Here is a 26,970-nt window from a genome sequence, read left to right as displayed (position 1 = left end):
ACTAAAACTCAAGATCATATCATTTCTGGAATCTAATTTCCTCAACTTCATTTAGAGGCAGTTAATGTAAAGGATGTTGGTTGAACTGCCCTCCCAAAAAAATGTTCTTTCTCTTTAATTTCTGAGAAAAAAAAAAAGACTTCTTTGTCCACTGAAAAGTTTTGCTATGTGATGCAGAGATCATGTGAGAAGGAGTCAGGACAAAAAAATGAACAAAAGATCTATGTGTTTGGTCATCTTCTCTAAAAATATTCGAAGCAGACAGGAAACCCTCGCACTAAGTTTTTTTCCTCCTGGGTTTTTTCTTTCTTTCTTTTTTTTTCTTTTCCAGCAGTTTTTGTCGTGACTGCAGTATACCTACTCCTTCAACAGTTTGTGTTGCTCTTACTCATATAATATTTACACTCCTGCAACATTTCTTACTCATAAACTTTTTATAACACTGTCAAATTTCTTTTCAAGCACACATTTCTATACAATGTGCTTTATTACAATGATTTATTAATCTGTTGTTGTGACATTTTTGTTTTTATGTGTGATGACTGAAATATTTTTTCTCCTATGAAATTTCGATCTATGTCTTTAACAGAAGTAACTCTTCTACCAAAATGTTAAGGATTTTGGTAGCAGTGTTTGACAACAAGTGCATTTATTCTCAAACACTACTGAAGAGTTTCTACCATTGCAAAGCAGCAGTTCTATTTCTAAAGACAGTAATCGCTGGTGCACTTGCAGTAAACCGCATTTGTTGTCATATTTCCAGGCTCAGACTCAGGAGGATGTAAAGCTTTTGAGTTTAGTTTTAAAAGCAGAGATAGACCTTAGGTTGGTGGTTTGTTCTACAGGAAAGGGCCAAAGAAGGGTTAATCCATGCTCTATCTTCTTTTGCACTTTTCATTTTGCACCAACATCTCTTCCACAGCCTCCTTGTCCTGCAAAATCTGTGGAAGTGAAGTCCTGCACCTCTTTAAATTCAGGCTGATATAACTCATTTATTTATGCAACATTACAAAAGTTAAAAGCTGTAAAACATACAAATAAATAAATATTTCTCTTATTTTATCTCTTATCTCTTAAAAAAATTAAGCAAATAAGGAATTAGTGTATACGACTCATTCTCAGATACCCTCAGGCCTAAGGAACACAGATAATATGTATGATAATAGAATATAAAATTAAAAATTTGAAGAAATATAAAGAATATAAGAAGTATAGAAAAGTAGAAAAAAATATTACTATTTACATACTTTTATAGGAGTGAGAACAAACAAAAGCGGATTTCATTAAGTATTACAAGCTTTTTACTCCCTATAAACTATATACAGTCAATACTGTCACAACTATTTACACAGTTTACAGTCTACATGTCGGAGGCGTCATTTCAATCTGCAAAGCAGTTTCTATCAATAACGAGACAGAGTGCTGAGAGACTCTGAGCAGAAGTTTTACGCCTGCTCCCCGTGATACCACGGGGAGCAAAATTCAAAGGATTTTTGAAGTGTGAATGCAGGGTGTATGTCCAACATTCAGGGCTTACTGAAAGTGAGAATGAGTGTAGAATTTTTGTTTTTTACATAATTTAGCTACAGCCTATGATTGTTTTTCTGCAAGTTTTTAAAGAAGACTTAACAATCAAAGCAATGCTGGTGAAATTCTCCCATCTTCTGTGGTCTGTTTAGACGTGTTGCTGACATCACGTGATATATTCAGGTACCCTATGAAACTTTAGAATCTGTGAACTATACCTTTTAAGTATACCTTTTAAGTTTTTGTATTGGACAAATAGTTTTAGAATTTCTGTTATTTAAAGATAAATGCTGTTTGGACTCTGCCTGTGGGTTTGGGATCCTGAGGGTTGATTTCATTTATTTTTCTGAGCCTAACTTTTTAATGATGCATTGTTTTATTTTCAGACAGCAATTGTAGTAATCCTGCATCTTTCTTCTCCATTAGCATCATCCCATCTCCAACGTTTGCTTTTCTGCTGTCATATCTGCAGCAATGTCTCTTATTCTGACACACTCATTTGCAAAATTTCCAACAAATAAATTAATTTTTATGTAGAACTTGTGACTTTTATCTCCTCTCGCAGTCATTTTAGAATTGTTCCCTTTCGCTCCATTCTCTGCCTGTAGTATGTCCAGGCATTTTGAGTCCTGCTGTTATGTTTGTGCTCCTAAGTTCAGCCTCTCCTGCAGGATTTTAATTTCATTGTTCATGTGTTTGTTGTCAGGCTGCCTTGCTTAAGAGCAGATCTTTACTCTTTTAACTTTTTTTTGCTTTAAACTCAAACTTTTCTGTCACATGCAGCACCTCGTGACTGAACGTGAACATGCGTCCAACTGAAGAGATAATTTATCAATGAGGTGTTCACTCATTCATTTCCTGATGAGAGGAAGTCAAGTGACGGATGTGAAGATGATGATGTTGGTGATGATGATGGGGTGGTTCATCATGCACGTGAAAAAGACAATAAAAGTGCAGCTCATGTGACTCTAATCCTCCATCAGGCAGAGTGCACGAATTTCACAAAGTGCTTCAGTGACTCATGACACACACTTACACACACACACAGAGCGTCATTAGTGGTGTGTGGATTTAAACACAGATTTCAGAGCACTCCTTTATGTGTGTGTGTGTGTGTGTGTGTGTGTGTGTGTGTGTGTGTGTGTGTGTGTGTGTGTGTGTGTGTGTGTGTGTGTGTGTAGCAGCAGAAGCAGGATTAGGCCAAGCACAATAAGAGGATTTGATGCACAAAGAAACAAAGAGCTCCTCTCTCTCAGTGATTAGCTGGATTCACTCAGACATGAACAGTTTGGTGTTTCAGACCGTGGTGGAGTTTGAGTCTGAGCTGCAGCTTAATTTAACGTCCAGAGTTTAATGACGGTTATTTTAAACATGAACGCTGAGATTCAGAAAGTGCATCCTCCTGTTTGACACATTTTTCCAAGTGCTAGAGGAAAATTTTACATCGAAAGAAAAGATTTGGGAAATTTGAAGAAGGGTCATTCAGCTGTCTCATTATTTTAAACATGGATATTAGGTACCAGTGCTGGATATTCAGACTGAGCGTGTGCAGGCCTGGCCAATGGGATGGAAGGTGGTTTGTAGGGCTGGGAGCCTTAAAGCTGCATGAACATGATGCACAAAAATGAGCATGAGAGAATCAGCACGAGAGGGCGCAGGTAGCTTTTATACTTCCTAACACTCCACACAGCTTCCGTTCCCAAACTGCAGGGGGCACTGTATCGCAAAACGCACATTTACCTGAGTACTAAACCAGAGTGGAAGTAGTTGTTTATGCTGTTAACAACATTTTTATCAGTGCGGCCACTATTCTATGCTGGGAATAGTTCATCAAATGGTTATCACAGGTATCTCTGTGTGATGAATCAAATAAATGAGTGCGATGTGGGAATTTTCCACAGATACGTCAAGCTTTAACCAAGCTTATAGAGCTTTTGCACTTTCACTTTGTTGAGACACAGTATGGAGACATTTTGTGCATGGAGTTCTCTGATATTGAATGATACTCTTACATTCAAAAAACCAAATATTTAGAATAAATTCAACCAATGGAGGCAGGAGTAGACCACCATCTCCATTGTTCTTAACTGTTTTCTTTTCTAATGTTGTCGTTCTGTTTGTCTGCAGACTCAGAGAGCATGGATCGAGAAAACCTTCCAGAAGAGAGAATGTGTTCAGATCATTCCAAGCAAAGACACCAGCAGGTAAAGGACTCAGTCCAGATCAGGTTTTTATGGTTGTTTCATGTTTAGTAAATGTCTCAGGCCTGCAGCCAAAGAGGGGACATAATGGATGCCTGTTAAACCTTCACAAAACATGGGCTAAATTTAAGATGCGTCTTTTAGATGCTAACAAGCTCAGATTATGTTCTGTGGAGTAAAGTCAGAGTTTGAGAGGAAGGATCAAACAGCAGAAACAGTTCCTTTCTGTTGGGCATCTTAGCAGCAGGAATTTTAACACAACTTCTACAGTCTGTTGGAAAAAGTGATCAAAAGTGTCTTAGACCTAGAGATCTTGGCCCAGGTATTCACACAAGTTATCCATTAAGTTTCTAAACACTCCAGGCCTGAGGGGAGTTTGGAACAAGTTTGATCTTGACTACATTGGCCAATGATGCTAACTTACTTGTATATGCACATCAATAAATGACAGTATCATCAGCATAGAGCAGCATAGAGCAGCATAGAGACCATTAATGTAAATTTCAAATAACTAGTGGGCCCAAAGCTGAACCTTGTGGTACTCCTTAATAAACACCTTGCTCACGAGATTCCCCTGAGATATTAATGAGACTTGCTGAAAAAATGAGCCAATCAGAGGGAAAGGTTTGTGGAGCTGGGAAGGTTGAAGAGATAGCAGCATATAGTCATCGATCAGCAAATAAGTTTTAGCTGGTAGAAATAAGCAGATGAAGGAATTAGTGTTTCAGATGTTTCACAATATTTCCCATCGCCTGTCCGGTTAGGTGTGAATACAACTTCACACAGATCCTCCTTTACATAAACAAAAATAGGTTCTGCTGTGAATTTACAATTTTCAAGCCTTAAACATGTAGGAGCACAATTGGCTTAGCAGCTTAGGTCACACCCTATAAGGTTCATCCTCGAGCTGATGGCTTGGGTTCAAATCTGGCCAGTGGCCTGTTTCCTGTATCCCCTATTCTCACCCTGTTTCCTTCTCAATCCACTATCCTATCCTCTCTAATTTAAGGCATAAAAAGCCCTTAAACAAAAAAGAGCAGACTTAGACATGCTGAATATCAGGGTTAAAGTTGATGTTAACTGGCGCCAGATGGTTATCAAGTTTTGTTTTTGTGTTTCCAAAACTTTGGAAACTTTATCAGGAACAGGCTGCCTAAGAAGCTAGCAAGCTTCACCAAAGCAAGGACTCTCTTTTCTGTCTTCTATCACATTTTTGGGATCTGTCGGCATCAAGCATGAAAAGAAAGATTGCAATGGGTTTGATTCTTTACCTGTGTTTCCCTGACTATATTATTTTTACAAGACATGCTCTGCTGTGGTTGTTCAGGTGCAGCTGTGGCCAGCTGGTGGCGCAGCACGGCTCTGTCCCTCAGGCGCCCAAAGAGGACGGGGCCCCCCTGGTTCAGCTGGAGACCCAGCCCACAGAGAGATGGACCCCTCTCAAACACACCCAGACCTCTCCAACCGATGCCTACGGAGTCATTGAGTTCCAGGGGGGAGGACTCGCCAACAAAGCCATGGTGCTTCATCAGTTCACCACGCAACAGTTCTCCCAGTTTCTTCCCCTGCAGTGACCAATAAGAAACATCTCTGCTTTCTTTTCTCCTCCAGTACATCCGTGTCTCCTACGACTCTAAACCAGACAACCTGCTCCACCTCATGGTGAAGGAGTGGCAGCTGGAGCTCCCCACGCTGTTGATATCTGTCCATGGAGGCCTGCAGAACTTTGACCTGCCTCCCAAACTGAAGCAGGTCTTTGGGAAAGGACTGATCAAAGCCGCCGTGACCACTGGTGCCTGGATCTTCACCGGAGGAGTCAGCACTGGTAAGTAGCGTAAAGTGTAGAAATCATAAAATACATTTCCCAGGTCCTAAACCTCCTCCCTCATTCCAGGAGTGATTCGCCACGTTGGGGACGCCCTCAAAGATCACTCCTCAAAGTCCAGAGGGAAGGTCTGTGCTATCGGCATTGCCCCGTGGGGTATCGTGGAGAACAAGGAAGACCTGATTGGGAGAGATGTAAGTTGAACCAGATCAATCCAAATGGCACTGTGCAAGACCAGAAGAGATCAGGCCAGACCAGAAAAAAGCAACCTGAGATAATCAGGTAGACCAGATCAAACTGAACCAGGCAAGACTAACATAGACAAACTCTACTAGATCGTGCCAACTCCATGGATCCAGATCCAGACAGTACCAGACTAAACAAGACCGAAGCAAACCAAACCAGGCTGAAACAGACTGACCCAAGAGACCATGAAAAAAAGACCTGAAAAGACCAAATTGGACCAAGTCTACCAAAGATCCAGACCAATTCTGATAAACTAGGTCCAGATTCTACAATACTTGACCAGACAAAAGTAGACCAAACTAGATCTAAACCTGACAAACCGGGCAAAGTTAGACAGGACAGGAACACCTACAAGACTGACAAAACCAGACAAAACCAAACCCATCTAACCTGACCAAGTTGCTGATCCAGATCCAGACTGTTCCCCACCAGACCAGACCAGACCAGACCAGACTAGATTGGACCTGCAGATGGTAACCAAACCAGACTGACTAAACCAGTCTGCCCCTCCATTCCCTCATCCTGAGACTTCATTCCGACTCCTCATCCCTCTGATTGCTGATTGGACCCTGTTTTTGTTCCAGGTGACCCGGCCCTACCAGACCATGTCAAACCCTCTCAGCAAGCTTTCAGTCCTGAACAGCAGCCACTCTCACTTCATCCTGGCCGATAACGGCACAAACGGGAAGTATGGAGCTGAGGTCCGACTGCGACGACAGCTGGAGAAACACATTGCTCTGCAGAAGATTAACACACGTAAGTGACGTGATGCCGCCGCCTCCTTTTTATTCCTGTGGCTTTACGACAGGGTGTCAGGATCCAGGACTAGATTGACATCTCATGTGACCTGTGGGTTTCCCTTTGTCATCCTATGCCTGGAGCTGTCTGTAAGGCAGGGACAGCAAAGGGAGGCTCAGCTGTCACCTCTCACTACAACCAGAGGAGCCAACCAGACTATGAGAGGAATGAAGCTTATCATTGTTCAACAGAGAGAGGAGTCTCCAACAATGACGGTGTTTCCTCTATGTGTGTGTGTGTGTGTGTGTGTATGTGTGCTAGGTCTGGGTCAAGGTGTCCCTGTGGTGTGTCTGATCCTGGAAGGAGGCCCAAACGTCATCTCCATCGTGTTAGACAGTCTAAAGGAGGAGCCTCCGGTCCCTGTGGTCGTCTGTGATGGCAGCGGGCGCGCCTCGGACATCCTTTCCTTTGCTCACAGATACAGTGAGGAAGACGGGTGAGGAAGAGTCAGATTGTTCAACAGAAGGACTTTAAAGGTTAAAGTTTCTGATGCATTTGAAGCTACTTTTGTGTCTGTTATAAATCACCACATCATCTGCATCATCATCTGTGTGCAGTGCAGCACACAGAGTCAGAGTCACCTGACTACTGTTTCTTCTGCACAGGTTGGTTAGCGAAAGTGTCAAAGATCAGCTGCTCGTCACGATCCAGAAAACTTTTAACTACAGCCGCAGCCAGGCTCAGCAGATCTACCTCATGGTGATGGAGTGCATGAAGAAGAGAGCTCTGGTATGACTCATTGTCACCTGTCCATCTGCACATGTTGGTTTCCCTCTGCACTGAAAAATAAAACCGTTCCTTTACGACTCGTCCTGTCATCTGTGTGTCCTGATTCATCTTCCACCTTCCATCTATCACCTTCAGCCAACCCAGACTTCAAAATGTATTTATATTGTTATGTACTTGTTTCAAAAATGATGATAAATTGACAGAAGAAGGAGTTGTCCCAGACTCCTGGAGGTAAAACTTACTTTTAGTTGTTTTGGAGCCATGAGTTGCATGAATGAAAACTTGCTCCTGCACACAGATTAAGTGCATCAGCTGCAAAACTGGTTGTAGTGTCTGCAGGTAAATCCTTGAGGAAATGCCTTTTTTGTCTCTATCATCAGCTCTTTGTCTTACAAAAACAGGAAATGCAAGTAGAATTAAAAATACCAGGAACCTCACTTTGCATAGAAATATAAAGTGCATACAAGGTCTTGTCCTAAGTTTAGAGTCTGATAGTTTCAATTTTGAACATTAACAGATACTTAATGTCGCGTTTTTGCCGCAGTGTCAACAGGCAGAGGTTAACTCTTTTCTGCAGATCCATTTGATGCTCACTTTGTTGTTGGAGTTCATCTGAGGTTTTTGAACAAGCTACAACCTCCAGTATAAAACATATAAAAACCATGCGGAAGTGCTTAAAGCTGCAGTTCTTTAAGTGTCCACTAGAGGCTGGCTGCAGAAGCTCCAGAAACCACATACACACCCATTCAGAAAACAGAAATGTTTACAGTCTGGTTCAAAACATGATTCTAGTCTGGATAGGTAATTTCTCCAGCAGCACACAATGAACAAGGGGTGAATTTTTACATATCTTCAAAATTATTAAATGGACAAATTTCGTCCTCATGAGGGCATGGCTGACTTTACCAATGGGCATCCTGTAGCTGTTTGCAGCGTGTATAAAATCCTGCCTTTTTATAGCATCCTAGCTCAAATGAAGCAATGTTAAGTAAAACTTTGTTGACAGGCTTCAAAAGTCTCAATCAAAAACAAATGGGTGACATCACAGAGGCTATGACCATATATTGACCAATCAGAATGATTTAACACCTTGCTTGGTGACAGGTCGATCAGAATTGTATAACTGCTTGTATTAACGGAAAAAAAATTAAAAACGTGGATGCCGCATGCAGTATAACTCATAGGGGCAGTGTTGAGGCAGAGTGGATGTCTCAGAGTTGACAGCAGCGACTGGGAATTACAGCAAGCCTTGAGGACAAAATACTCTCCATTGCTTTGTCTGGGTTGATTAAGTGGTGTTACTGATCATCTATATGCCGATGATGAAGCTCTTTCAGTCTTAAACTCAGCGTTTGTATGAGAGTGAACTCCTTCAGTGTCTGCAAGTTTGTTGTTTACATCCAACACATCCTGTTGCTCTTCACTTCCTGAGACTTTTGGCGTGCTCTCTGCAGGTGTCCTCCAACAATATGCCTAATTCACAGTTTAACACGTCAACAACCACGCTTGTAATGCAGCCAGACATTTACACACACACAACGATAAACAGAGAACACATCTCTATCCTGACCTGATCTCCTCTCTGACTCTAAGTCCTGGGAAATGTGCGGCTCTCCCCTCTGGTCTAAAACCTGCTTACTGTGACCTCAGCAGTTCAGATATTAATGTAATGATGACAAAGGTTTTACCTTTGACCCAAACCAGCACAGCTTAATGGAGATTGTTCTATGACCCTCAGCCATTTATTTAATCCCACAATCCTCTGTTTCTGCCTGAGAACAGCTGCAGCGGACGGTCCATAAATTTAAATAAAATCACGTCGATTCACTTCAATGATTTGTTTTCAGATTAAAGCGATGCAGGTTTACGTTTCTCCTGAGAAATGAAGCAAGATGAAATGCACAAGGATTAAATCAACTAAGTACGGTTAAATCAGTCAGCACTGACAGGTTTTAGAAGAGGGGTTCCCCATATTTCGGAGTTTAAAAATAACACGTGCATTTATCCCCTGAAGTACAAAAACTGCAGCTCCACAAGAGACTAGCTCCAAAACCAAAGGAGATCCAAAGCATCAGTTTGCTCAAAGCAGACTGAGCAGAACAGGAAGTTGTGCACAAAAACTACCAAAAAGCATGGATAACTTTTAAAATAAAGCGAAGTGCATCCAAACCAGATGGTTTTATCTTGACTACAATAACGAACTGACAAAATGAGTGGAGCCAGACCAGGAGTTAAAGTTTTACAGCCCAACATGAACCAGGGGAGGATCATCATTGAGGTGGGAGTCCAGAGAACGCCTCAGTCTATGACTCCAGTTTTCAGGAGGTCTTGATACACAGCCAGTGTGACATGACGGATGAGAGAGCATGCAGTTAACACTCAACAGAGCGGTTTAGGATTTTAAAGAACCATCAGAGGTGAACAGCCAGAAATTTTAAAGGAGGTCCAGGCCTCTATCCCAGGTCTGTCTTCTTGTTTCCCTTTTTCCAAATCACTCAAGTTTGTTTTAGGCTGTTTTTATACCGTCTGCAAACCAGGGCAAAGAAACTAAGAAAACCAGGTTAAAAGAAAGTGCCATTTCAGAGAAGTGAACTGCACCTTTTGTTCATATTGTTGTTTCTGTAGATCACGGTCTTCAGGATGGGCTCAGAGGGACAGCAGGACATCGAGATGTCCATCCTCACGGCTCTTCTAAAAGGTAGGCAGGGATACGTCTCCTGGTTATTCACAGATTGGTATAGATCTGCAATTCAAATGTTCAGGGCAGACTGGCCACCTGGGCGCTCTAGAAAATCAGTTTGGGGATGTTTGAGTTCACTCCATATTTTAGCATGGCATTAGCACACTAGCTTTGGTAATCAAAGCACTAATTCAAGCTTTATTCTGTTTTACTCTATTCTAAAGAGAAGCAACACCAACAGACTACTCCCATTAACAAGCTCAAAATTACTGCCTTTTGGTTTGATTTAAAAGATCGTGAGGAGTTTCTCAGTAATGAAAAAGTCTGACTTCTAGGTGTATGCCTGAACACAACCCACAGCTCCCCAATCAGGTCAGACAAGAACAGATTAAATTACAGCATCTTGAAGTCTCAATGAAAACACCACACCATGTGACAAAGTTTAGTAGAAAAGAGAGAAAGTGTGAAAAGAGATCTGCGTTTTTCTCCGCTGAGAAAGGAATAAGGACAAAGCAGAGGAAAGCTAAAATGGGGGGAATAACAGGCTAAAGGCCAAAACACAAGGTAGAGGCTAAAACACAGGCAGCAGTTATTCTGCAGTGGTCTATTAAAACTTGAGAGTCAATCATTAAATGAAGAGTGAGGTTACACTAGCTCTGCTTGGTAGACGAGCGCTGGTAGGGCTTGTCGTCAAGTTTCAAACTGGAGCTCTACATAACTGTTGATGATTACCTTAACTTACATCATGCTGTATCCTGTAAAAAGTTGTCTAGAACAAAGAAAGAAGAGTTAAAAAGAAGATCTGATCTCCATTCATTTACAAAACAAACACACACTTTGTTAAGAGTCGCGTCTTAACGACAAGCTATGTGCGACTTCAGGCAAAGGTGTCACTGCAAGCCCCTTCAAACTAATAATCTCACAGTTCCTTAAAGGATGGTGCCTTTCTGTCTTAAGTGTAAGCTTAATAAAAGTCAGATATAATTGAGGAGAGGATAAAACAACTTCTTTGCTTACATTTAACGAATAGGTTTGTTGATCCTTCTGTGATGATGAGATTGTTTCAGCAAATCTGGTGAAGATGTGGTGCAGAGCAGAAAGTTCTGATCAGTTTACGGACAGATTCAGGGATTGCAGGGTTCCAAGTTAAATAAAAGTGTGTTGTCTTTGTTGTTTTGTGTTTCAGGTACAAATGCCTCAGCATCTGATCAGCTGAGTCTGGCTCTGGCGTGGAACAGAGTGGACATCGCTCGCAGTCAGATCTTTGTGTACGGACTCCACTGGCCTGTGAGTTTGATGACACAGATATGTCTTTGCTTTCTTAAAAATTTTAGACTGTTATAAATTTCTTTAATGGCTGAAGTGTAGATTTTATTTGTTAATGATACAGTTGTATACTGTAACTGTCCCTATATTTATCCCTGTCCAGCCTGTGAGTGCCATCACTTCCGACCGTCCTAAGAGTCCAGTTCCTCAGCGAGCTCCAGCCGGGGGAGGAGCAAAAGGAAAACAGAGAGGAAAAAAAGGAAAAGGAGGAAAAACCAAACCTGAACCACCTGAAGAGACCGACCCCAGGAAGCTGGAGCTGCTCAGCTGGGTAAGAAAGAGCAGAGAGAGACCAGATTAATCAGAATTCATGATTCTAACTTAAAAAAAAAGCCCAAACATATCATAGACACTTTATAGAATCATGATACAGGTTTTTGAAGGTTTGTTTGATACTTTAGCTGGACAGTTTAGCTGTGAAACAGAAATTAAAACTTGAGCTTATAGGCACCAATAATGCTAAATTGTATGCTATCTAGTTTAGCACACACAGCAACCATGTAAACATGCCAGAGTTAGCCATAAGGCTGATTTTCATCTGTAGTCCCTGGCAGACCAGATAGAAAAGGAGTCGACGTATACACAGTTTTTATAGACAATTTATCGGTGTTTTCTGAAACACACAACTGAATATCATCAGTATAACAGTTGTACAAGATTCCCATAAACAGTCTGTGTGAGGGCGAACTGGAAAAAAGGTTAGGACAGGAATATGCAGACATCATCCAGACATCATTAGCATGCCTGAGGTCTCACTAGGGGCACACTTCTGGCACTGAAGGACCTACAGGAAAGAGAAATAGGTGGAGGAAGAAACTCACCTGAAATTAAACTGTGGCTTCCTATCACCCAAATTTGTCCTTGTCTTGCCCTGAGGAGCCAGATTTCCTCAGTGCATTCAGCACTCGCAAGCTGAGTGCAAAGCTTCTTTGTTTTATCCAGATACTGTTGAGTCATTCTTTGGAAGCCATAACTTTCAAGATGGTCACAAATATGACCATAGGCCTCAGAGGCTTTGTGCATCCAGTCCAACTGACTCTGGATATTGGAATCTGCCCACATTACCGGAAGTGTCTTGAGCTTAGCAACACACCAGTGAGAACCTTTTACCACCATTTTTTTCTATATGTTGAGAAGAGCGGAAGCAGCAAATATATAGCCTATCTTATCCTCGTTACATCTGTGTGCTTGTGCATGAAGTGAACTGTGCACAAGCATGGCACTCTTGCGGTCACACTGGCCAAACAAGGTGAAGCAAGCTTGAGCACCCTATGGATTGCCAGATTGACCATGCCCAAAGACAGGTCCCAGCACAGAGCCCTGGGGCACGCCACACAACAGAGAAGCTGCCTCAAACACAGAGGGACTAAGTGATACAAAGAAACATCTGTCAGAGATTACTTTAAGCGATTCTCACCAAACTCATGAGTCTGTCTCTTAATATATGTAAAACATACTTCACGTTATTGGGAGATAATACCTACGATGATGATGATAATTATGCTTCTACAGGTGAACTCTCTGGAGCAGGCCATGATGGACGCCCTGGTGTTGGACAGGGTGGACTTTGTGAAGCTGCTGATTGAGAACGGCGTAAACATCCATCACTTCCTCACCATCCCTAGACTGGAGGAGCTTTACAACACGGTGAGAAACACCAAACACGACTCATTGGACATGTCAAGAATTAATATTTTACCTGTACTGTACCTGAAACAGCTTTAGCTTTAGGTGACCAAAGAATTTTCTTGTATATATATAGTATATATATATATATACTATATATATATATATATATATATATATATATATATATATATATATATATATATATATATATATATATATTTACTTCTTGACTGATAGAGTGTGAATGAATGCACAAAATGTATCAACATGCAAATCTATAGGTGCACAGATAGTAAAAAGCAGAGTTATTACATGCAACATTTTTTACTGTGCAAAACTGATAAACTGGTGTTTATCAGTAGTTTAAGGAAATTGATTTTGCACATGAAAGCAGGACCGAGCATTTTATTTTCCATGAATCTAATGATTAAAAAAAAAAAGGAGATTTCTAAATGTTGTAGCACGAACAGAAGGAACTATTTCAGTGAGAAAGTGCTGTTAGTTCTGTCTTTCAAACTCGAGAGACACTTTTTGGCCATGCATTTGTTGCTTTCACAACTTTTATCACTCCTGTAGGGTAGTTAAGAGTCAGCAGTTTGAAATTGGAGTTAAAAAATCTATCTTTAGATCTGCAGACTGAGTGAAATCAGGTCATTGGTTGGTTTTACAGATGCAGCTGTGACGTTCTGCAGTGAAAGGAGCATGTTTGTCCGTGTCTGAGTTGAACGCCTTCTATAATAACACAAAGGTCATTCCTCTCGGTTCTGAAGACGAGTCATTAAACAAAAGCTTTCTGTTTTAACCTCCATATTCTCACTGACATCCTGATCTGCAGCTTAACATCCATCAGTGATCCCAACCATCTTTGTTACATCACCGCCGTCTCTAATCTTTATCTGCTTCACTCAAAAAGAGCCTCTTAACACAACATGTGGCGCTCATGAGAGTCAGAGCAGAGGGAAGCTCTCTGCCGCCGTCTGTGAGTGATGGTGTGATGATGTCGTCTGACCTAAACTTTGTTTTGCTGCTATAGAAGCTTGGACCTGCCAACACGCTGCACTTTGTGGTCCGAGACGTCAAGAAAGTGAGTGATTTTCACATTTCCTCCCCTGCATCCTGAATAAAAAGAACAGTTTCTCTGTGAACCATAAAACCTGGATCTGTTTTCTCAGGGGAATCTTCCTCCAGATTATCAGATCACACTGATCGATATCGGCCTGGTGCTGGAGTTCCTGATGGGCGGAGCTTATCGCTGCAAATACACGAGGAAGAGCTTCAGGACACTTTACAACAATCTGTATGGCCTCAAAAGAGTGAGTCTCACACACACACACACACACACACACACACACACACACACACACACACACACACACACACACACACACACACACAAACGTAATACACACAAACATGTGGTGACTTCACTACTGTTAAACTGTTTATCCACTAGATAGCAGCAGAGAGGGGTGAAAGGCCTGATACATGAGGAAGGAATAAATCCAGCTGTATGAAGAAATAAATGACGAAAAATTTGCTCTTCCTCACACTGACTTTACGTTCAACATCAGTGAGATCATCTGTCACATAATCCCATTAGAGAGATAACAATAATGTTAACTTTTTTTTTTGTCTGTTTCCATTTGCAGCCAAAAGCTCTGAAACTTCTTGGGATGGAGGTTTGTTCACCTTCAATATTCTAACACAGGCTCTTAATATGTAAATAATCCATTTGAGAATCTAATTTCTGACCCTAAGACTCATACATTTCCATCTCCCTCTGCAGGACGACGAGCCGCGTGCAAAGGGGAAAGGTAAGAAGAACAAGAAGAAGGAGGAAGAGGAGGACATCGACGTAGACGACCCTGAGGTCAGCAGATTCCAGTACCCATTCCACGAGCTCATGGTGTGGGCCGTGCTGATGAAGCGCCAGAAGATGGCGCTGTTCCTGTGGCAGCGAGGAGAGGAGGCCATGGCCAAAGCTCTTGTGGCGTGTAAACTGTACAAAGCGATGGCCCATGAGTCGTCTCAGAGCGAGCTGGTGGACGACATCTACCAGGACCTGGAGAACAACTCCAAGTGAGTCTGAAGTCCATAACCAGGCTTTTAATTTTGTAGTTTTATGTAAGGTTTGTTCCTGTTTTGCTGATGAGATCATTTCTTATGATCACAAACATTATGTTTAAAAATAAAAATATGTATTTACTACTAAATAGAATACAAGAGAAACTTCATACAAGAATTATTTCACAACATTCATTCAAGTCTGAAATTTTATACTTAAAGCTCCTGTGAGGAGCAGTTTGAGTTGACTTTGGCGCCCCCTGTGGACACCTTGTGTTTTAAAGCTTAAGGAGTCTGCACACACACACACACACACACACACACACACACACACACACACACACACACACACACACACACACACACACACACACACACACACACACACACACACACACACACACACACACAATCACAAAGCACTTACTCTCATAAAAGGCCAAAAATAAACCTGGCAGAGAAGAATTAAATAGTAGAGTAAAATATTTTTAAAGAAATACTTAAATGAAAAGGCATTTCACAAAACTTAAATTAATTTAATGGTTTTCTGAAAACATCACAAAATAAAACAAACTGAAGTTCACAGATTAGATAAAATTATTTGAAAAAATAAAAAAAAACATATATTTAAAAAACTATATTAAAAAATGTATAAGTACTTTTTAAGAAATCAAATATATTTTGCCAAATCCAAAAAATATATATTTCAAATCTAAACCATTTTAGATATAATTGAATGTGGATAACTTAATAGCTAACATTAAAAAAAAAAATAAAATTAAGATTGTTTCTAAATATCAAACATTTGGAGGTATTTAGTTAAAAAGAAAATCATTGAATACAAATTATTACTTAAAAAGCAAAAAAAGAAAAAAAAATCTCAGATAAAAGAAATTACAAGAAGTTTCTGAAATGTTTTTTCACTTTGTTTTAATTAATGTTTTGCATATCAAAAGAACTACTCCTCCCATGTCATTTTTTTAAAGTATTTTACATTTGAAATTTTTCACTGTGATGAAAGAAAAGTTTTTGTGTTTACCACAATATTACTGTACATTATAACATATTTATGTTTCTGTATGAGGACAACCTTAACAAAAGATGTTGAATGGCCCAGGTATTTCTCAGGCTGTCCTGGACTCCCCTTTGGGATCACTTTTTCACATGTCTGCTTAAAATACATTACTCTCTTTTTGTCTGGAAGTAGCATAAATTTCTTCTACATGCACCTTTGAGATGATCGTTGGATGATGTTTGAATGTTGTCAAATCAAGTAATCCAGCAGAGTATCTTAATCTGCATCCCTATCTTAGAGGGACGCTGTGGTATCATCAGACTGTGTATGTGTTGTTTTTGTGTGCAGGGAGTTTGGTCAGCTGGCGTACGAGCTGCTGGATCAGTCGTACAAACACGACGAGCAGGTGGCCATGAAGCTGCTGACCTACGAGCTGAAGAACTGGAGCAACTCCACCTGTCTGAAGCTGGCTGTCGCCGCCAAACACAGAGACTTCATCGCTCACACCTGCAGTCAGATGCTGCTCACCGACATGTGGATGGGAAGTCTGAGGATGGGCAAGAGCAACAGCCTCAAGGTGGAAAAAAAAAAGCTTAGGACTCTTCTTTTTTGCTGCACAATCCAGACTGAATGTGGTGAAAGCACAAAATCATCTGCCTCGAAGTGACAAAGATGTGACTTTTATATTAACAGGTGATTCTGGGGATCGTTTTCCCTCCTGCCATCCTCCTCCTAGAGTTTCGTCTGAGAGATGAAACGTCCTTTTACTCCTCCAAAGACAATGAGAATGTGAAATCCAAAGATGACGACAACAAATCCAGCAAGGTACCAGAGAATCAGAACATCTTCAGCACTATTACATCTGTTGTTTTGTTTTCCAGCAGCTAATAATAAAAATATGTCATCAGGATGCTGTTTCAAACGTGGACACAACATCAAAGAAAGGAGACGAAGAGGAGGAGCAGAAGAACAAAAAAAGGAGGACTCCGATTGGGAGGAAGATCTACGAGTTTTACAACGCTCCTTTCACAAAGTTCTGGTTCAACACGGTGAGTTTAAGACGATTGATTCTGTTTCATCAGTTCCTGGTGGTTGAAAAAGTGTAAAGTAGACTCAAACTTTACGCCCAGACTTAAATCTGAGTCGTGTTTTTCAGATCTCCTACCTTGTCTACCTGATGCTCTATAACTACATCATCCTGGTGAAGATGGAGCGATGGCCGTCGCTGCAGGAGTGGATTGTCATCTCGTACATCATCACTCTGGGGCTGGAGAAAGTTCGACAGGTGAGCCACAAACTTCCACATCAGATTTAATTCAACATCAATCAGGGATTTACGTCTTTATCAAATCACCAACCACTCTTTGTCAGATTCTGATGTCAGAGCCTGGGAAGCTGAAGCAGAAAATCAACGTGTGGTTGGAGGATTACTGGAACATCACCGACTTGGTCGCCATCTCCGTCTTCCTGCTCGGTTTGTTGCTGCGGCTGCAGAACGAGCCATCCATGGGCTACGGACGAGTCATCTACTGCGTCGACATCATTTTCTGGTACATCCGAGTCCTTGACATCTTTGGTGTGAACAAATACCTCGGACCATACGTCATGATGATCGGGAAAATGGTACGACATCAGCAAAGAAGAAGTTTGATTGAACCCTTCAGGGGAGAGTCTGGGTAACAATTTGTTGAATCCATCTCCAGATGGTGGACATGCTGTACTTCGTGGTCATCATGCTGGTGGTGTTGATGAGTTTTGGCGTAGCTCGGCAGGCGATCCTGCACCCAGATGAGGAGCCAACATGGCGTCTGGCCCGAAACATTTTCTACATGCCGTACTGGATGATCTACGGAGAGGTGTTTGCAGACTCCATAGACCGTAAGACTAGAGTTCATAGTAAGAGTTAACGTCAGACGCCCGTTCCTCTTCACCCCCTGGTCTTATCTACTTTCCTCTGACTCGTGTCCTCTCCTTCTGTCCTCACCATTTTCCACCCTCCTAACAACTCTTCTAAGTCGATGTCCTCAACCTGAGTCTGACCACAATCCAGACTTGAAGGAATCATTTAAGGTGCTTTTCAACCAGAGGGTCCAGGAACTTTTAAGCCTCGTTTCCACCATGTGGTCCAAAACACATTGTTATTTCTTAATATTACTTCTTATTATTCAATTTAGACCGTCATTACAGTGGTCAAAAAGCACAAAGTTCCTCAGAAAGTCTCTCTCCACCTTTTTTCCTCAACTTGTGCTAACCTCCCTCCTCATCTACTGTCACTAACACCATAACTGTCATAAGGGATGATTATTTTATCTGTATTATCTTTAGTACACTGCAAAAACTGGAAACCTTATCAAGTGTTTTTGTCTTATTTTCAGTAGAAAATTCCTTTTTAGACTCAATATGAGCCAAATTCACATGACCAATCCAGAAAAATGTCTTGTTTAAAGCTATTTAAGGACAAAGATGAGGTCTGAATTGCTCGTAACCAGTAAAAAAAATCTGCCAATGGAACAAGAGAAGTTACTTGTATTAAGGCATTGTTCTAGTCTCAAAGAAATTTTCAAGCAATTTTTTCTTGTTCCATTGGCAGATTTTTTTTACTGGTTACAAGTGATTCAAACCTCATTTTTGTACTCTGATAACTTGAAACAAGACATTTTTCTGTATTGATAAGTTGAAAGTGGCTCATATTGAGTATAATAAGACAATTTTTACTTAAAAAAAAAAGACAAAAACACTTGATAAGATTTCAGTTTTTTGCAGTGTAAACCAATACTTTCAATATTCGTGGTTACTGTCTGTGAGATCTCTATAACAGCTCCACAAAAGTTGATTTTGACCAAAATAAAGCCTGTAAATCCTATATATTCTCTTTGCTATGTACTCTTTCTGTCTAATCAATCCTCGATTATTCTCTCCCTCTTCTTTTTTTTAAATCCGCGACTCCCGTCATCAGTTTATGCGATGGAAATAAACCGTAAGTATCTCAGATGCAACTTAATTTCCTCTTTCTCAGGGATCTGAAGACAAACAAAAAAACACCCTCTCTTAGTCTGAGTGAACTGTTTTATTGTGAGGTGGAAATAATAAGTCAACCTATGCATGAGAAATCTGTTTGTTCAACTCTTTCTTTGTCTCTCTGCCCGAGTCTCCTCTAACAGTCAGTTGGATGATGATGGTTTGTTATTTGTGTCACAGCTCCGTGTGGGGACAACATGTACGATGAAGATGGGAAGAAGCTTCCTCCCTGCATCCCCGGAGCCTGGCTCACTCCGGCCATCATGGCGTGTTACCTGCTGGTCGCCAACATCCTACTTGTCAACCTGCTCATCGCCGTCTTCAAGTCAGTGCTGGACGCCTGAGAGTGAAAAACCTTGAATAAGCTGCTGTTATTGTCATAAACAGTTGTGTTTGTTTGGATATTTCTGTTATTTACATGTTCAAATTTCTTCTTCTTCCTTCTTTTCTCAGTAACACCTTCTTCGAGGTGAAGTCCATCTCCAACCAGGTGTGGAAGTTCCAGCGTTACCAGCTCATCATGACCTTCCACGACCGGCCCATCCTGCCCCCACCGCTTATTGTCTTCCCACACATCTACATTGTCCTGAGGAGGCTGTGCTGCCGCTGCCGGAGGAGGACGGAGGGAGAGCACGACGACCGGGAAAGAGGGCTCCGTAAGTGACTCCCAGAGCCCATTTGAGATCAATGTACTTCCAAGTGATCTTGAAAGAGTCTTGCTTCTATAAACACCTGATTAAAATCTTAGGACCAGTAGATGACCTGCAAAAATTTACACGTTTCACTGTTGGATCTGTGTCCTCAGAGTTTAAACTCTTCATACCTTTAAGGGCCCGTCTCCACTGACAGCGTTCTTTGAGCTTGCAGCCCCAGAATCAGAGTGCTTCTGAGTCACAAAGTCTTCACACAGCACTTTTCCTCTCTTGGTAGCAACTGTAGAGTCTGTTTTAAAATTTTCTGATTGCCTATTTTTTGTTAACAGTTTTGGAAATTTTTACAAACATTTTAAAAAATTCTTGTCTTAGCATTAGCAACATTTTAGGATCGTGAAGTTCTACATCATTCGAGTCTCTTTAGGTTTTCTCCTACAGGGTTTTCCCCCTCGTACATGAGGCACCAAAAACAGCTGATCTGAACTGGTTTAGTACAGAAAACCATCTCTGCTTAGACAGAAAACACTATCAGTGGACACAGGCCCCTGGAGGATTGGGTAATGTTTGCTGCAAGAGATCAGACTCAGATAAAATATTTTGTTTTCCGCCTTATCAAATCCTGTTAAATCCATGGAGATTAAATCTGTTTTGTTTCCTCAGAGCTGGTCCTGAACGCCGAAGAGCTGAAGAGTCTGCATGAGTTCGAGGAGCAGTGTGTGGAGGAATACTTTAGAGAGAAAGATGACGAGAAGCAATCGTCCAACAATGAGAGGATCAGAGTCACGTCTGAGAGGTCAGGATGAAAATGACTCTTGGTCCAAATTAACCATGTGTGCAAAACTTTCCAGAGGAGCAGCTGCTGCTTTTCATGCAAGATAAAGTGATAAAGTGACAACACAATCCTTCTCCTTTCTGTGCTTTAACGTCTTCAGGGTGGAGAACATGTTCATGCGTCTTGAGGAGGTGAATGAGCGGGAGCACTCCATGAAGGCATCCCTGCAGACGGTGGACCTCCGCCTGGCTCAGCTGGAAGAGTTCTCCAGCCGAATGATGAACGCTCTGGAGAAGCTGGCTGGTGTGGATCGCTCCGAGCTCATCCGATCGCGCTCCAGAGGATCGTCCGTGTGTGAGCCAGCTGCTCTGCTGCGACACGGCAGCATCAACAGCACGGACGGGTACAGCCTGTACAGATACCAGCTGGAGCAGGACGACAGGATGTCTGTAGGAGGTGACGTGGAGGGACACGACAGGAGGGTGCAGCAGAGTCCGGAGAGACGAGGGGGGAACACGGAGGGAGGAAACACGACAGGTAGGAAGAGGAACAGGACATCACGACCACGGATCATGTGACCATTTACATAACATCAAGTGAAAGAGTTAAAATTTAAGGAGCAGAGAGTAAATGTGTTTTTGTGCAATGGGTCTAAAAATAAAGGATGTCAGAAAAACTCAGGTGCAGATGTAGAGAAAAAAAATTTACAGACTGAAGCTCTGGTAAAACCTGCATCCAGAAGACTGATTCTCAGGCCTTTCTCAGCCGAAACCATCTGAGACAAAGAGGAAAGATGGCTCTTTGTACACTTACTGTGGCAGGCCTTTGTGGATGAAATATGCATTGATGGTGCAACAAATATAGAACTAAAAATGACCAAAAACAGATACAAAACTTCCAGAAACATGCAAAAGAGGAGATTCACACAACCACAGCAAGATCCCAAAAAAAGGAATGCAAAATGAAGACAGTAAAATTAAAAAAAAAAAAAAGCTGCACAAACATGGAACATCCTTATCAAGGACTTAAAATGACAAAAAAAAGGACACAAAATAAGCAGAAGGATGTCTAGAACAATCAAAAACACATGCAAAATGTGCTGTTGTTAGACAAGATCATCAACAATATTAGGACTGTATAGAGAATGACAACAGAAAAGTGTGAAATTTCTAAAAATGTAATCCAAATCAAATAGGGATGCAAAATGAAAACAGTAACATGAAAAAAGCTGCACAGACATGCACCATCATCACAAATGACCTTAATGTAGACATGTAAAGAAAAGAGACAATATAAAGATGTTAATGTAAAATAGCTGCACAGACATGCAACATGATGTACTGACGACAAAGCTATGTAAAATAAACTCAAATCAGTGCAGCACAATCATAAAAACACACAAAAAGGTTATCAATTGTTGCACAACACATACGAAAAAAAACTGTAATATATTGACTAAGAAAGGATGCAAAATGAGGTGAACGAGTGCAGAACAATCACAAAAAAAGATATAACAAAAAACCATGAAGGTACTGGCAAGTCTGAGCTCAAAAACAGAAAGGATTGATTAATTTTTGCACAAACTATGTACAAAAACTGATCAAAGGAACCAAGAATCATTGTGAAGGATTTCACAAGTAAAAGAAAAAGATAGCATGCAAAAAAATAAATAAATAAATAAATAAATAACTTAGACAGGAGGAAAAAGTATAATTCATGCAAAAAAAAGTATCTTCTCTTGCTTAAATTAAGAAAAAGGATGCAACTGCAAAAAGATGCAAAAGAACAAAGAAACCAATAATTACTAAAATTAAGACAATATATGAACTGGAAATATGTGAAAAAAATACAACTGCTTACCGTGTGAGTTGAGTTTGACTGTGAGGTAATCTGAGCTCTTCTTGTCTCAGGTGATGTGAAGGAGTTTGGTCCCACCCTGGAGGTGATGGGTCGTAAAGAGCGGGCCAAGTCCCTCTCTAACGTGGACATCCTGATCTCCCTCTGTGACCCAGCCACTGGATCCAGGTCTCCAAAAACCGGATCCAAAGACTCTAATGTGGAGAAAACCCCGCTGGAGGCCACAGTGTCCTTCCCTCTGGAGAGGTCAAAGGTCACTCAGTATCTCTCCTCTCCAGCTCTGACCGATGCTCCGAAGCCCAGTTTTGCTCACACAGAGAAGGAGGAGGCGATCAGTCTGAGCCCCAAACCCGCTTCCAGATCTCGCAGCATGCCACACGGGGGAGCCAAACCCTCCCCTAAAGTGGTGAAAAGGAAGAGCGTGGGGGATGAAGCCAAACCCGAAGCAGAGTACGGCACACCTGGACCTCCTGATGAGGATGAGGCAGGTGAGAGTAACCATGACGACAGAGAGCAGGAGGAGGAGGAGCTGCTGCTGGGTGAGGACAGACTGTACCCGACGCTGCGCTCCAAGAGTCTGAACATCAACCCGAAGAAGACGAGGACGAAGAGGAAGGAAGAGGAGACACCTCGCTCTGCCAGCAGCGTCAAAGACCTGGTGTCTGCATTCAGTGGGGCAGGGGAGGGGGTCCGATCCAGGACCATGTCCAAAGACTCTGAGAGCTCCTCCTGAAGACCTGAAGAGTCTGGTTTTAGCAGACACATATCACTGCAGGTTTGTTTTTCAGACACAGTTGAATAAATGAGGAAGAGTTGGACACACAGAGAGGCTCTTTGAATCTGGAGGTCGGATCTTCATCTGATCTCTGCAGACATTATGAAAACTCCTGAGGGGTCTGAAGGAACTCATCTTCATTTCATCCTCATTTATTTTTGTTACTGGTTTGTTTCTGGAATGTGTAAAGAGTTTTATGATGATCCCTAGTTTCTGACAGCAGACTCTCAGTCTGATAGTCACAGTTTGAGTTTTTCTTTTGTTTGTTTTTGTATTTACAAAGTTTGCAGCTGTTCTTAAGATGATTCAGTTAAAATTTTACTCACAAATCACAGAAAAGAGACATTTTACATCAAAGAAATTCAAAATCACAAGATAAGAGCAACACAATTCTGAAAAACCATTTGATTCATGATTTCCAATGTCAACAGAGGCGTGCAAAATAAATAAAACAATTAGATAGAAAATACAAAGAACAATGTTATGACAGAGATATGTCAAAACAAGATTAAACATGATGATGAATATGAACGGCAGACAGTCACAAACATTTCAAAAGCATGATACTGATTAATAAATCAACAAAATCATACTAGTTGTTCATAATTTCTACTTTAATATTATCTAAATTTTGATTTTATTTTCATTTAATGTTATGACAATTCGACTCCAAGCTTGGAACAATTTGACTTTGATCTCATATACTTGATTTCATTTTGGTTTAAATATTGTAACATTTTGACTTTGTCCCTGAAACATTTTCACCTTGTTTAAAAGAATATTGTGATTTTCAAATTTTTTATTTTAATTTATTTTCAACTGTATTTTGACCTCAATCTTGTAACATTTTGTACTTTAAACTCACAACATTTCAACTTTATTTTAACTTTTATCTCAAACATTTTGAAATCATTCTTGTTTCGTAATATTTCAAGCTTATTTTGACTTTAATTTTGTGACACGTCATATTCAATCTTGTTACATTTTGACTTTGGACTTTAATATCACAACAAAAAAGTGAATGAAGAAACTGGGTTTACAAAGTTTGCTTGTTGTCTATAGCTCTAGATAAATATAAAAAAAAACTTAAGCTTTGTGTCCTGGGTAAAGGGGCACTTTTGATTCATTTGCATCCAAAACAAATGCATGTTGTGACAAGGCTTACATCTTTTTGACAGTGGGTGAAGGTGTTCATGGGAAATGGAGTCTTTATCCTGGAAAAACAGAGCAGATTTTGGCCACAGGTGTCACTGTGATCAACAACAAAGAGATAGTCGTCACAGGGACTTTTACTAAAAACAAGCTTGTGGAATCAATTAAAACCAGTACAATCTGAATGAAAAGAGGGACTATTTAAAAAAAAAAGAAATGTTTTGTGTCTGTAATTGAACACACATTTACAAATAGCATCATGTGGACATGTGCTGATGGAAGGACGTCACTGTAAAGGGGCTGCAGGGAGATGAAGACCTCAAGAAGTTTGAGAGTCAACTCACACTACTCCTAAAATCAGTCCTAGCTGCCATACTTTGGTGTATATCTTGACTCAAACTGGAAACTCTGGTCTTCAAACTGAGTATCTACTAACTGAGCTACTGCTGAACCATAATCCTCTGTATTTGTTGGAATTCTTCATGTTTGTTTGACTTTAAAGGGAATGAAGTCTACCTCTGGATCCTTTCAGCTCTCAATAAAAAAACGGGTCAACTTAAAGACGTAATGCTCAGTGCTTGTGTCTCTGTCCTCCTGTTTCTTTCACCTTTCACCTTTTCAGATCACGTTTAAGACTGCAGATCTGGCTCCAAGTCAGTTGAATTATCCTCAAAAACCTGATGTGACAAAACTGAAACCCTCTGTGTTTGAACCCTCCCCTGAGCAGGACCTGGACCTGGACTCTCAGGTAGTTAAATCGTAAAACATGAAAGGGATTTAAACTGACTGCAGGTGGACTACAGTCTGTTTTACAGAACTGTTAAAGTCTGATCCGGACTCTGCTGAACCAGCAAATCTGGATGTGATAAGACCAGGACCCTGACAGATGCACACAGAGCCGCTCCTCTACTGTTGTGTTGTTTACACCAACGCTGCCATGGCAACGAGGAGGAGCTGCATCTGCTTCCTGGTTTAGCTGTGGAGGACTCACACACCCACACACACACACACACTCACACACACACACACACTCACACACTTGATGTTTCTATGTGTAGCAGAGAAGTTGCATCACACAATGTTCAGTCCCTGCAGACCTGACCTGACCTGAACCTAAAACCTGAACCTTAAATCTGATCTGAACCCTGCAGCAGATTTTTCTCCAGATCCCAAAAACAAGATGAGGATAACAGCTTCACACACACACACACACACACACACACACACACACACACACACAAAGCCTGGGAGTGTGACATTTCTAGAATTTATTTTTGACTTTAAGACCAGGTTCTGAGATCATATTCTCAGAACACCACATTTTATCTTAATTCAGGAGTCTTTTTAAGTCCAGAATCACGAAACAAACTTGAGAATTATCTAACACAGAGTTAAGGACATAAAAAACAGGAACATACAAAGATAAAGACTTCCAAAATAAAATCATAACATTTGGTCTCAATTTAGAATTCGATCTCAAAACATTTTGAGTATATTACAACCTTAATTAAATTTCATTTAACTTTATTTCCACTATAATCTCCTCAAACTATGACTTAATTTGTACCTGAAGTTCCTACAATTTCCACTTAATTTTGACTCTAATCTTCTTAAATTTCGACTTCATTCAAATTTCAGTTCGTAAAACTACAACTTTATTTTTACAGTTCTCATATTAGTTGGAACTTATTTCTGAATAAACTAGAAATGTTTCAACATTTTTTTAACTTTGATCTTGTAAAATGTTAACATTTCTTTATTAAACTTTTATTTTCTAACATTCCCACTTAAATATTATCACATTTGGCTTCTATTTCGTCTTTCTTCTGTGTCTTGAATTATTTCAACTTAATCTCTATTTTATCTTGTTCATCACAATGTAGTTCAAGTTTTTTTTTTGCCTTTAACATTTCAACTTTATTATTTTGAAAGTAATCTTGTATTACTTGAACATTTTTTCTGACTCAAACATTAAAAATAATAATAATAATAAGACATTTTATTTCAGGGTGCCTTTCATAGCACTCAAGGTCACCTTACATCAGTTGCAGAGCACATAAAGTATTAGTAAAAGTGCATTAAAAGCAAGAGTAAAAAGCAAGTTTAAAAAGAGACAAACAATACAAAGACAGTGTAAATTAACAGAGGGAGTATGCAAGTTTGAATAGATGAGTTCTGAGTCTTGTTTTGAAGAGTGGTAAGGAGTCAGTATTGCGGAGGTCAGGGGGTAGTGAGTTCCATAGCTGGGGAGCCGAGCGGCTGACTGCTCGGCCCCCCATGGTGCTGAGGCGCGCAGAGGGGATAGAGAGGTGGATGGAAGAAGAGGAACGAAGGGTACGGGCAGGTACATGAATGTCAATGAGGGCGGAGAGGCACAGGGGGGCGAGGTTGTGGATGGCTTTGAATGTGTGAAGCAAGATTTTGTACTGGATGCGATGCGTGATGGGGAGCCAGTGGAGCTGCTGCAGGATGGGAGTGATGTGATGGGTGGATGGAGTCCTAGAAATGATGCGAGCTGCCGAGTTCTGGACCAGTTGAAGCTTATGGAGGGTTTTATGGGGGAGACCAAACAGGAGGGAGTTGCAGTAGTCAAGTCTGGAGGTGACAAGACTGTGGACCAAGATGGAGGTACTGTGCGGGGTGAGGAAGGGGCAGAGATGGTTTATGTTTCTGAGGTGGAAATCAGCAGATCGGGCGATGTTG

The 26,970-nt window shown here is 40.9% G+C and overlaps 1 protein-coding gene across 1 annotated transcript in view; it reads left to right on the top strand.

Annotated features, from left to right (window-relative positions):
* trpm1a (transient receptor potential cation channel, subfamily M, member 1a) overlaps positions 1 to 23,082 on the top strand; it is a 29,325-nt gene extending 6,243 nt beyond the window's left edge. Inside the window, exons 2-28 of the mRNA XM_074666478.1 lie at positions 3,655 to 3,731; positions 5,056 to 5,248; positions 5,340 to 5,553; positions 5,623 to 5,747; positions 6,384 to 6,555; positions 6,859 to 7,033; positions 7,203 to 7,326; positions 9,952 to 10,024; positions 11,193 to 11,293; positions 11,436 to 11,603; positions 12,845 to 12,979; positions 13,995 to 14,045; positions 14,134 to 14,274; positions 14,611 to 14,640; positions 14,748 to 15,040; positions 16,389 to 16,617; positions 16,734 to 16,865; positions 16,949 to 17,089; positions 17,197 to 17,325; positions 17,412 to 17,663; positions 17,744 to 17,936; positions 18,997 to 19,017; positions 19,239 to 19,383; positions 19,512 to 19,714; positions 20,372 to 20,504; positions 20,644 to 21,020; positions 22,394 to 23,082. Coding sequence (XP_074522579.1) covers positions 3,655 to 3,731; positions 5,056 to 5,248; positions 5,340 to 5,553; positions 5,623 to 5,747; positions 6,384 to 6,555; positions 6,859 to 7,033; positions 7,203 to 7,326; positions 9,952 to 10,024; positions 11,193 to 11,293; positions 11,436 to 11,603; positions 12,845 to 12,979; positions 13,995 to 14,045; positions 14,134 to 14,274; positions 14,611 to 14,640; positions 14,748 to 15,040; positions 16,389 to 16,617; positions 16,734 to 16,865; positions 16,949 to 17,089; positions 17,197 to 17,325; positions 17,412 to 17,663; positions 17,744 to 17,936; positions 18,997 to 19,017; positions 19,239 to 19,383; positions 19,512 to 19,714; positions 20,372 to 20,504; positions 20,644 to 21,020; positions 22,394 to 23,073 — 4,707 coding nt within the window. The 3' untranslated portion in view covers positions 23,074 to 23,082. The remainder of the gene's footprint in view (positions 1 to 3,654; positions 3,732 to 5,055; positions 5,249 to 5,339; positions 5,554 to 5,622; positions 5,748 to 6,383; positions 6,556 to 6,858; positions 7,034 to 7,202; positions 7,327 to 9,951; positions 10,025 to 11,192; positions 11,294 to 11,435; positions 11,604 to 12,844; positions 12,980 to 13,994; positions 14,046 to 14,133; positions 14,275 to 14,610; positions 14,641 to 14,747; positions 15,041 to 16,388; positions 16,618 to 16,733; positions 16,866 to 16,948; positions 17,090 to 17,196; positions 17,326 to 17,411; positions 17,664 to 17,743; positions 17,937 to 18,996; positions 19,018 to 19,238; positions 19,384 to 19,511; positions 19,715 to 20,371; positions 20,505 to 20,643; positions 21,021 to 22,393) is intronic.
* The last annotated feature ends 3,888 nt before the right edge of the window (positions 23,083 to 26,970 follow it).

The sequence above is a fragment of the Halichoeres trimaculatus genome, unplaced genomic scaffold, assembly GCF_033239565.1.
Source record: "Halichoeres trimaculatus isolate MK-OKI-2021-1 unplaced genomic scaffold, fHalTri1.1 fHalTri1_scaffold_3, whole genome shotgun sequence".
NCBI lineage: Eukaryota > Metazoa > Chordata > Actinopteri > Labriformes > Labridae > Halichoeres > Halichoeres trimaculatus.
The sequence above is the reverse complement of the archived record's forward strand: the minus strand, read 5'-3'. Positions and strand labels throughout refer to the sequence as shown.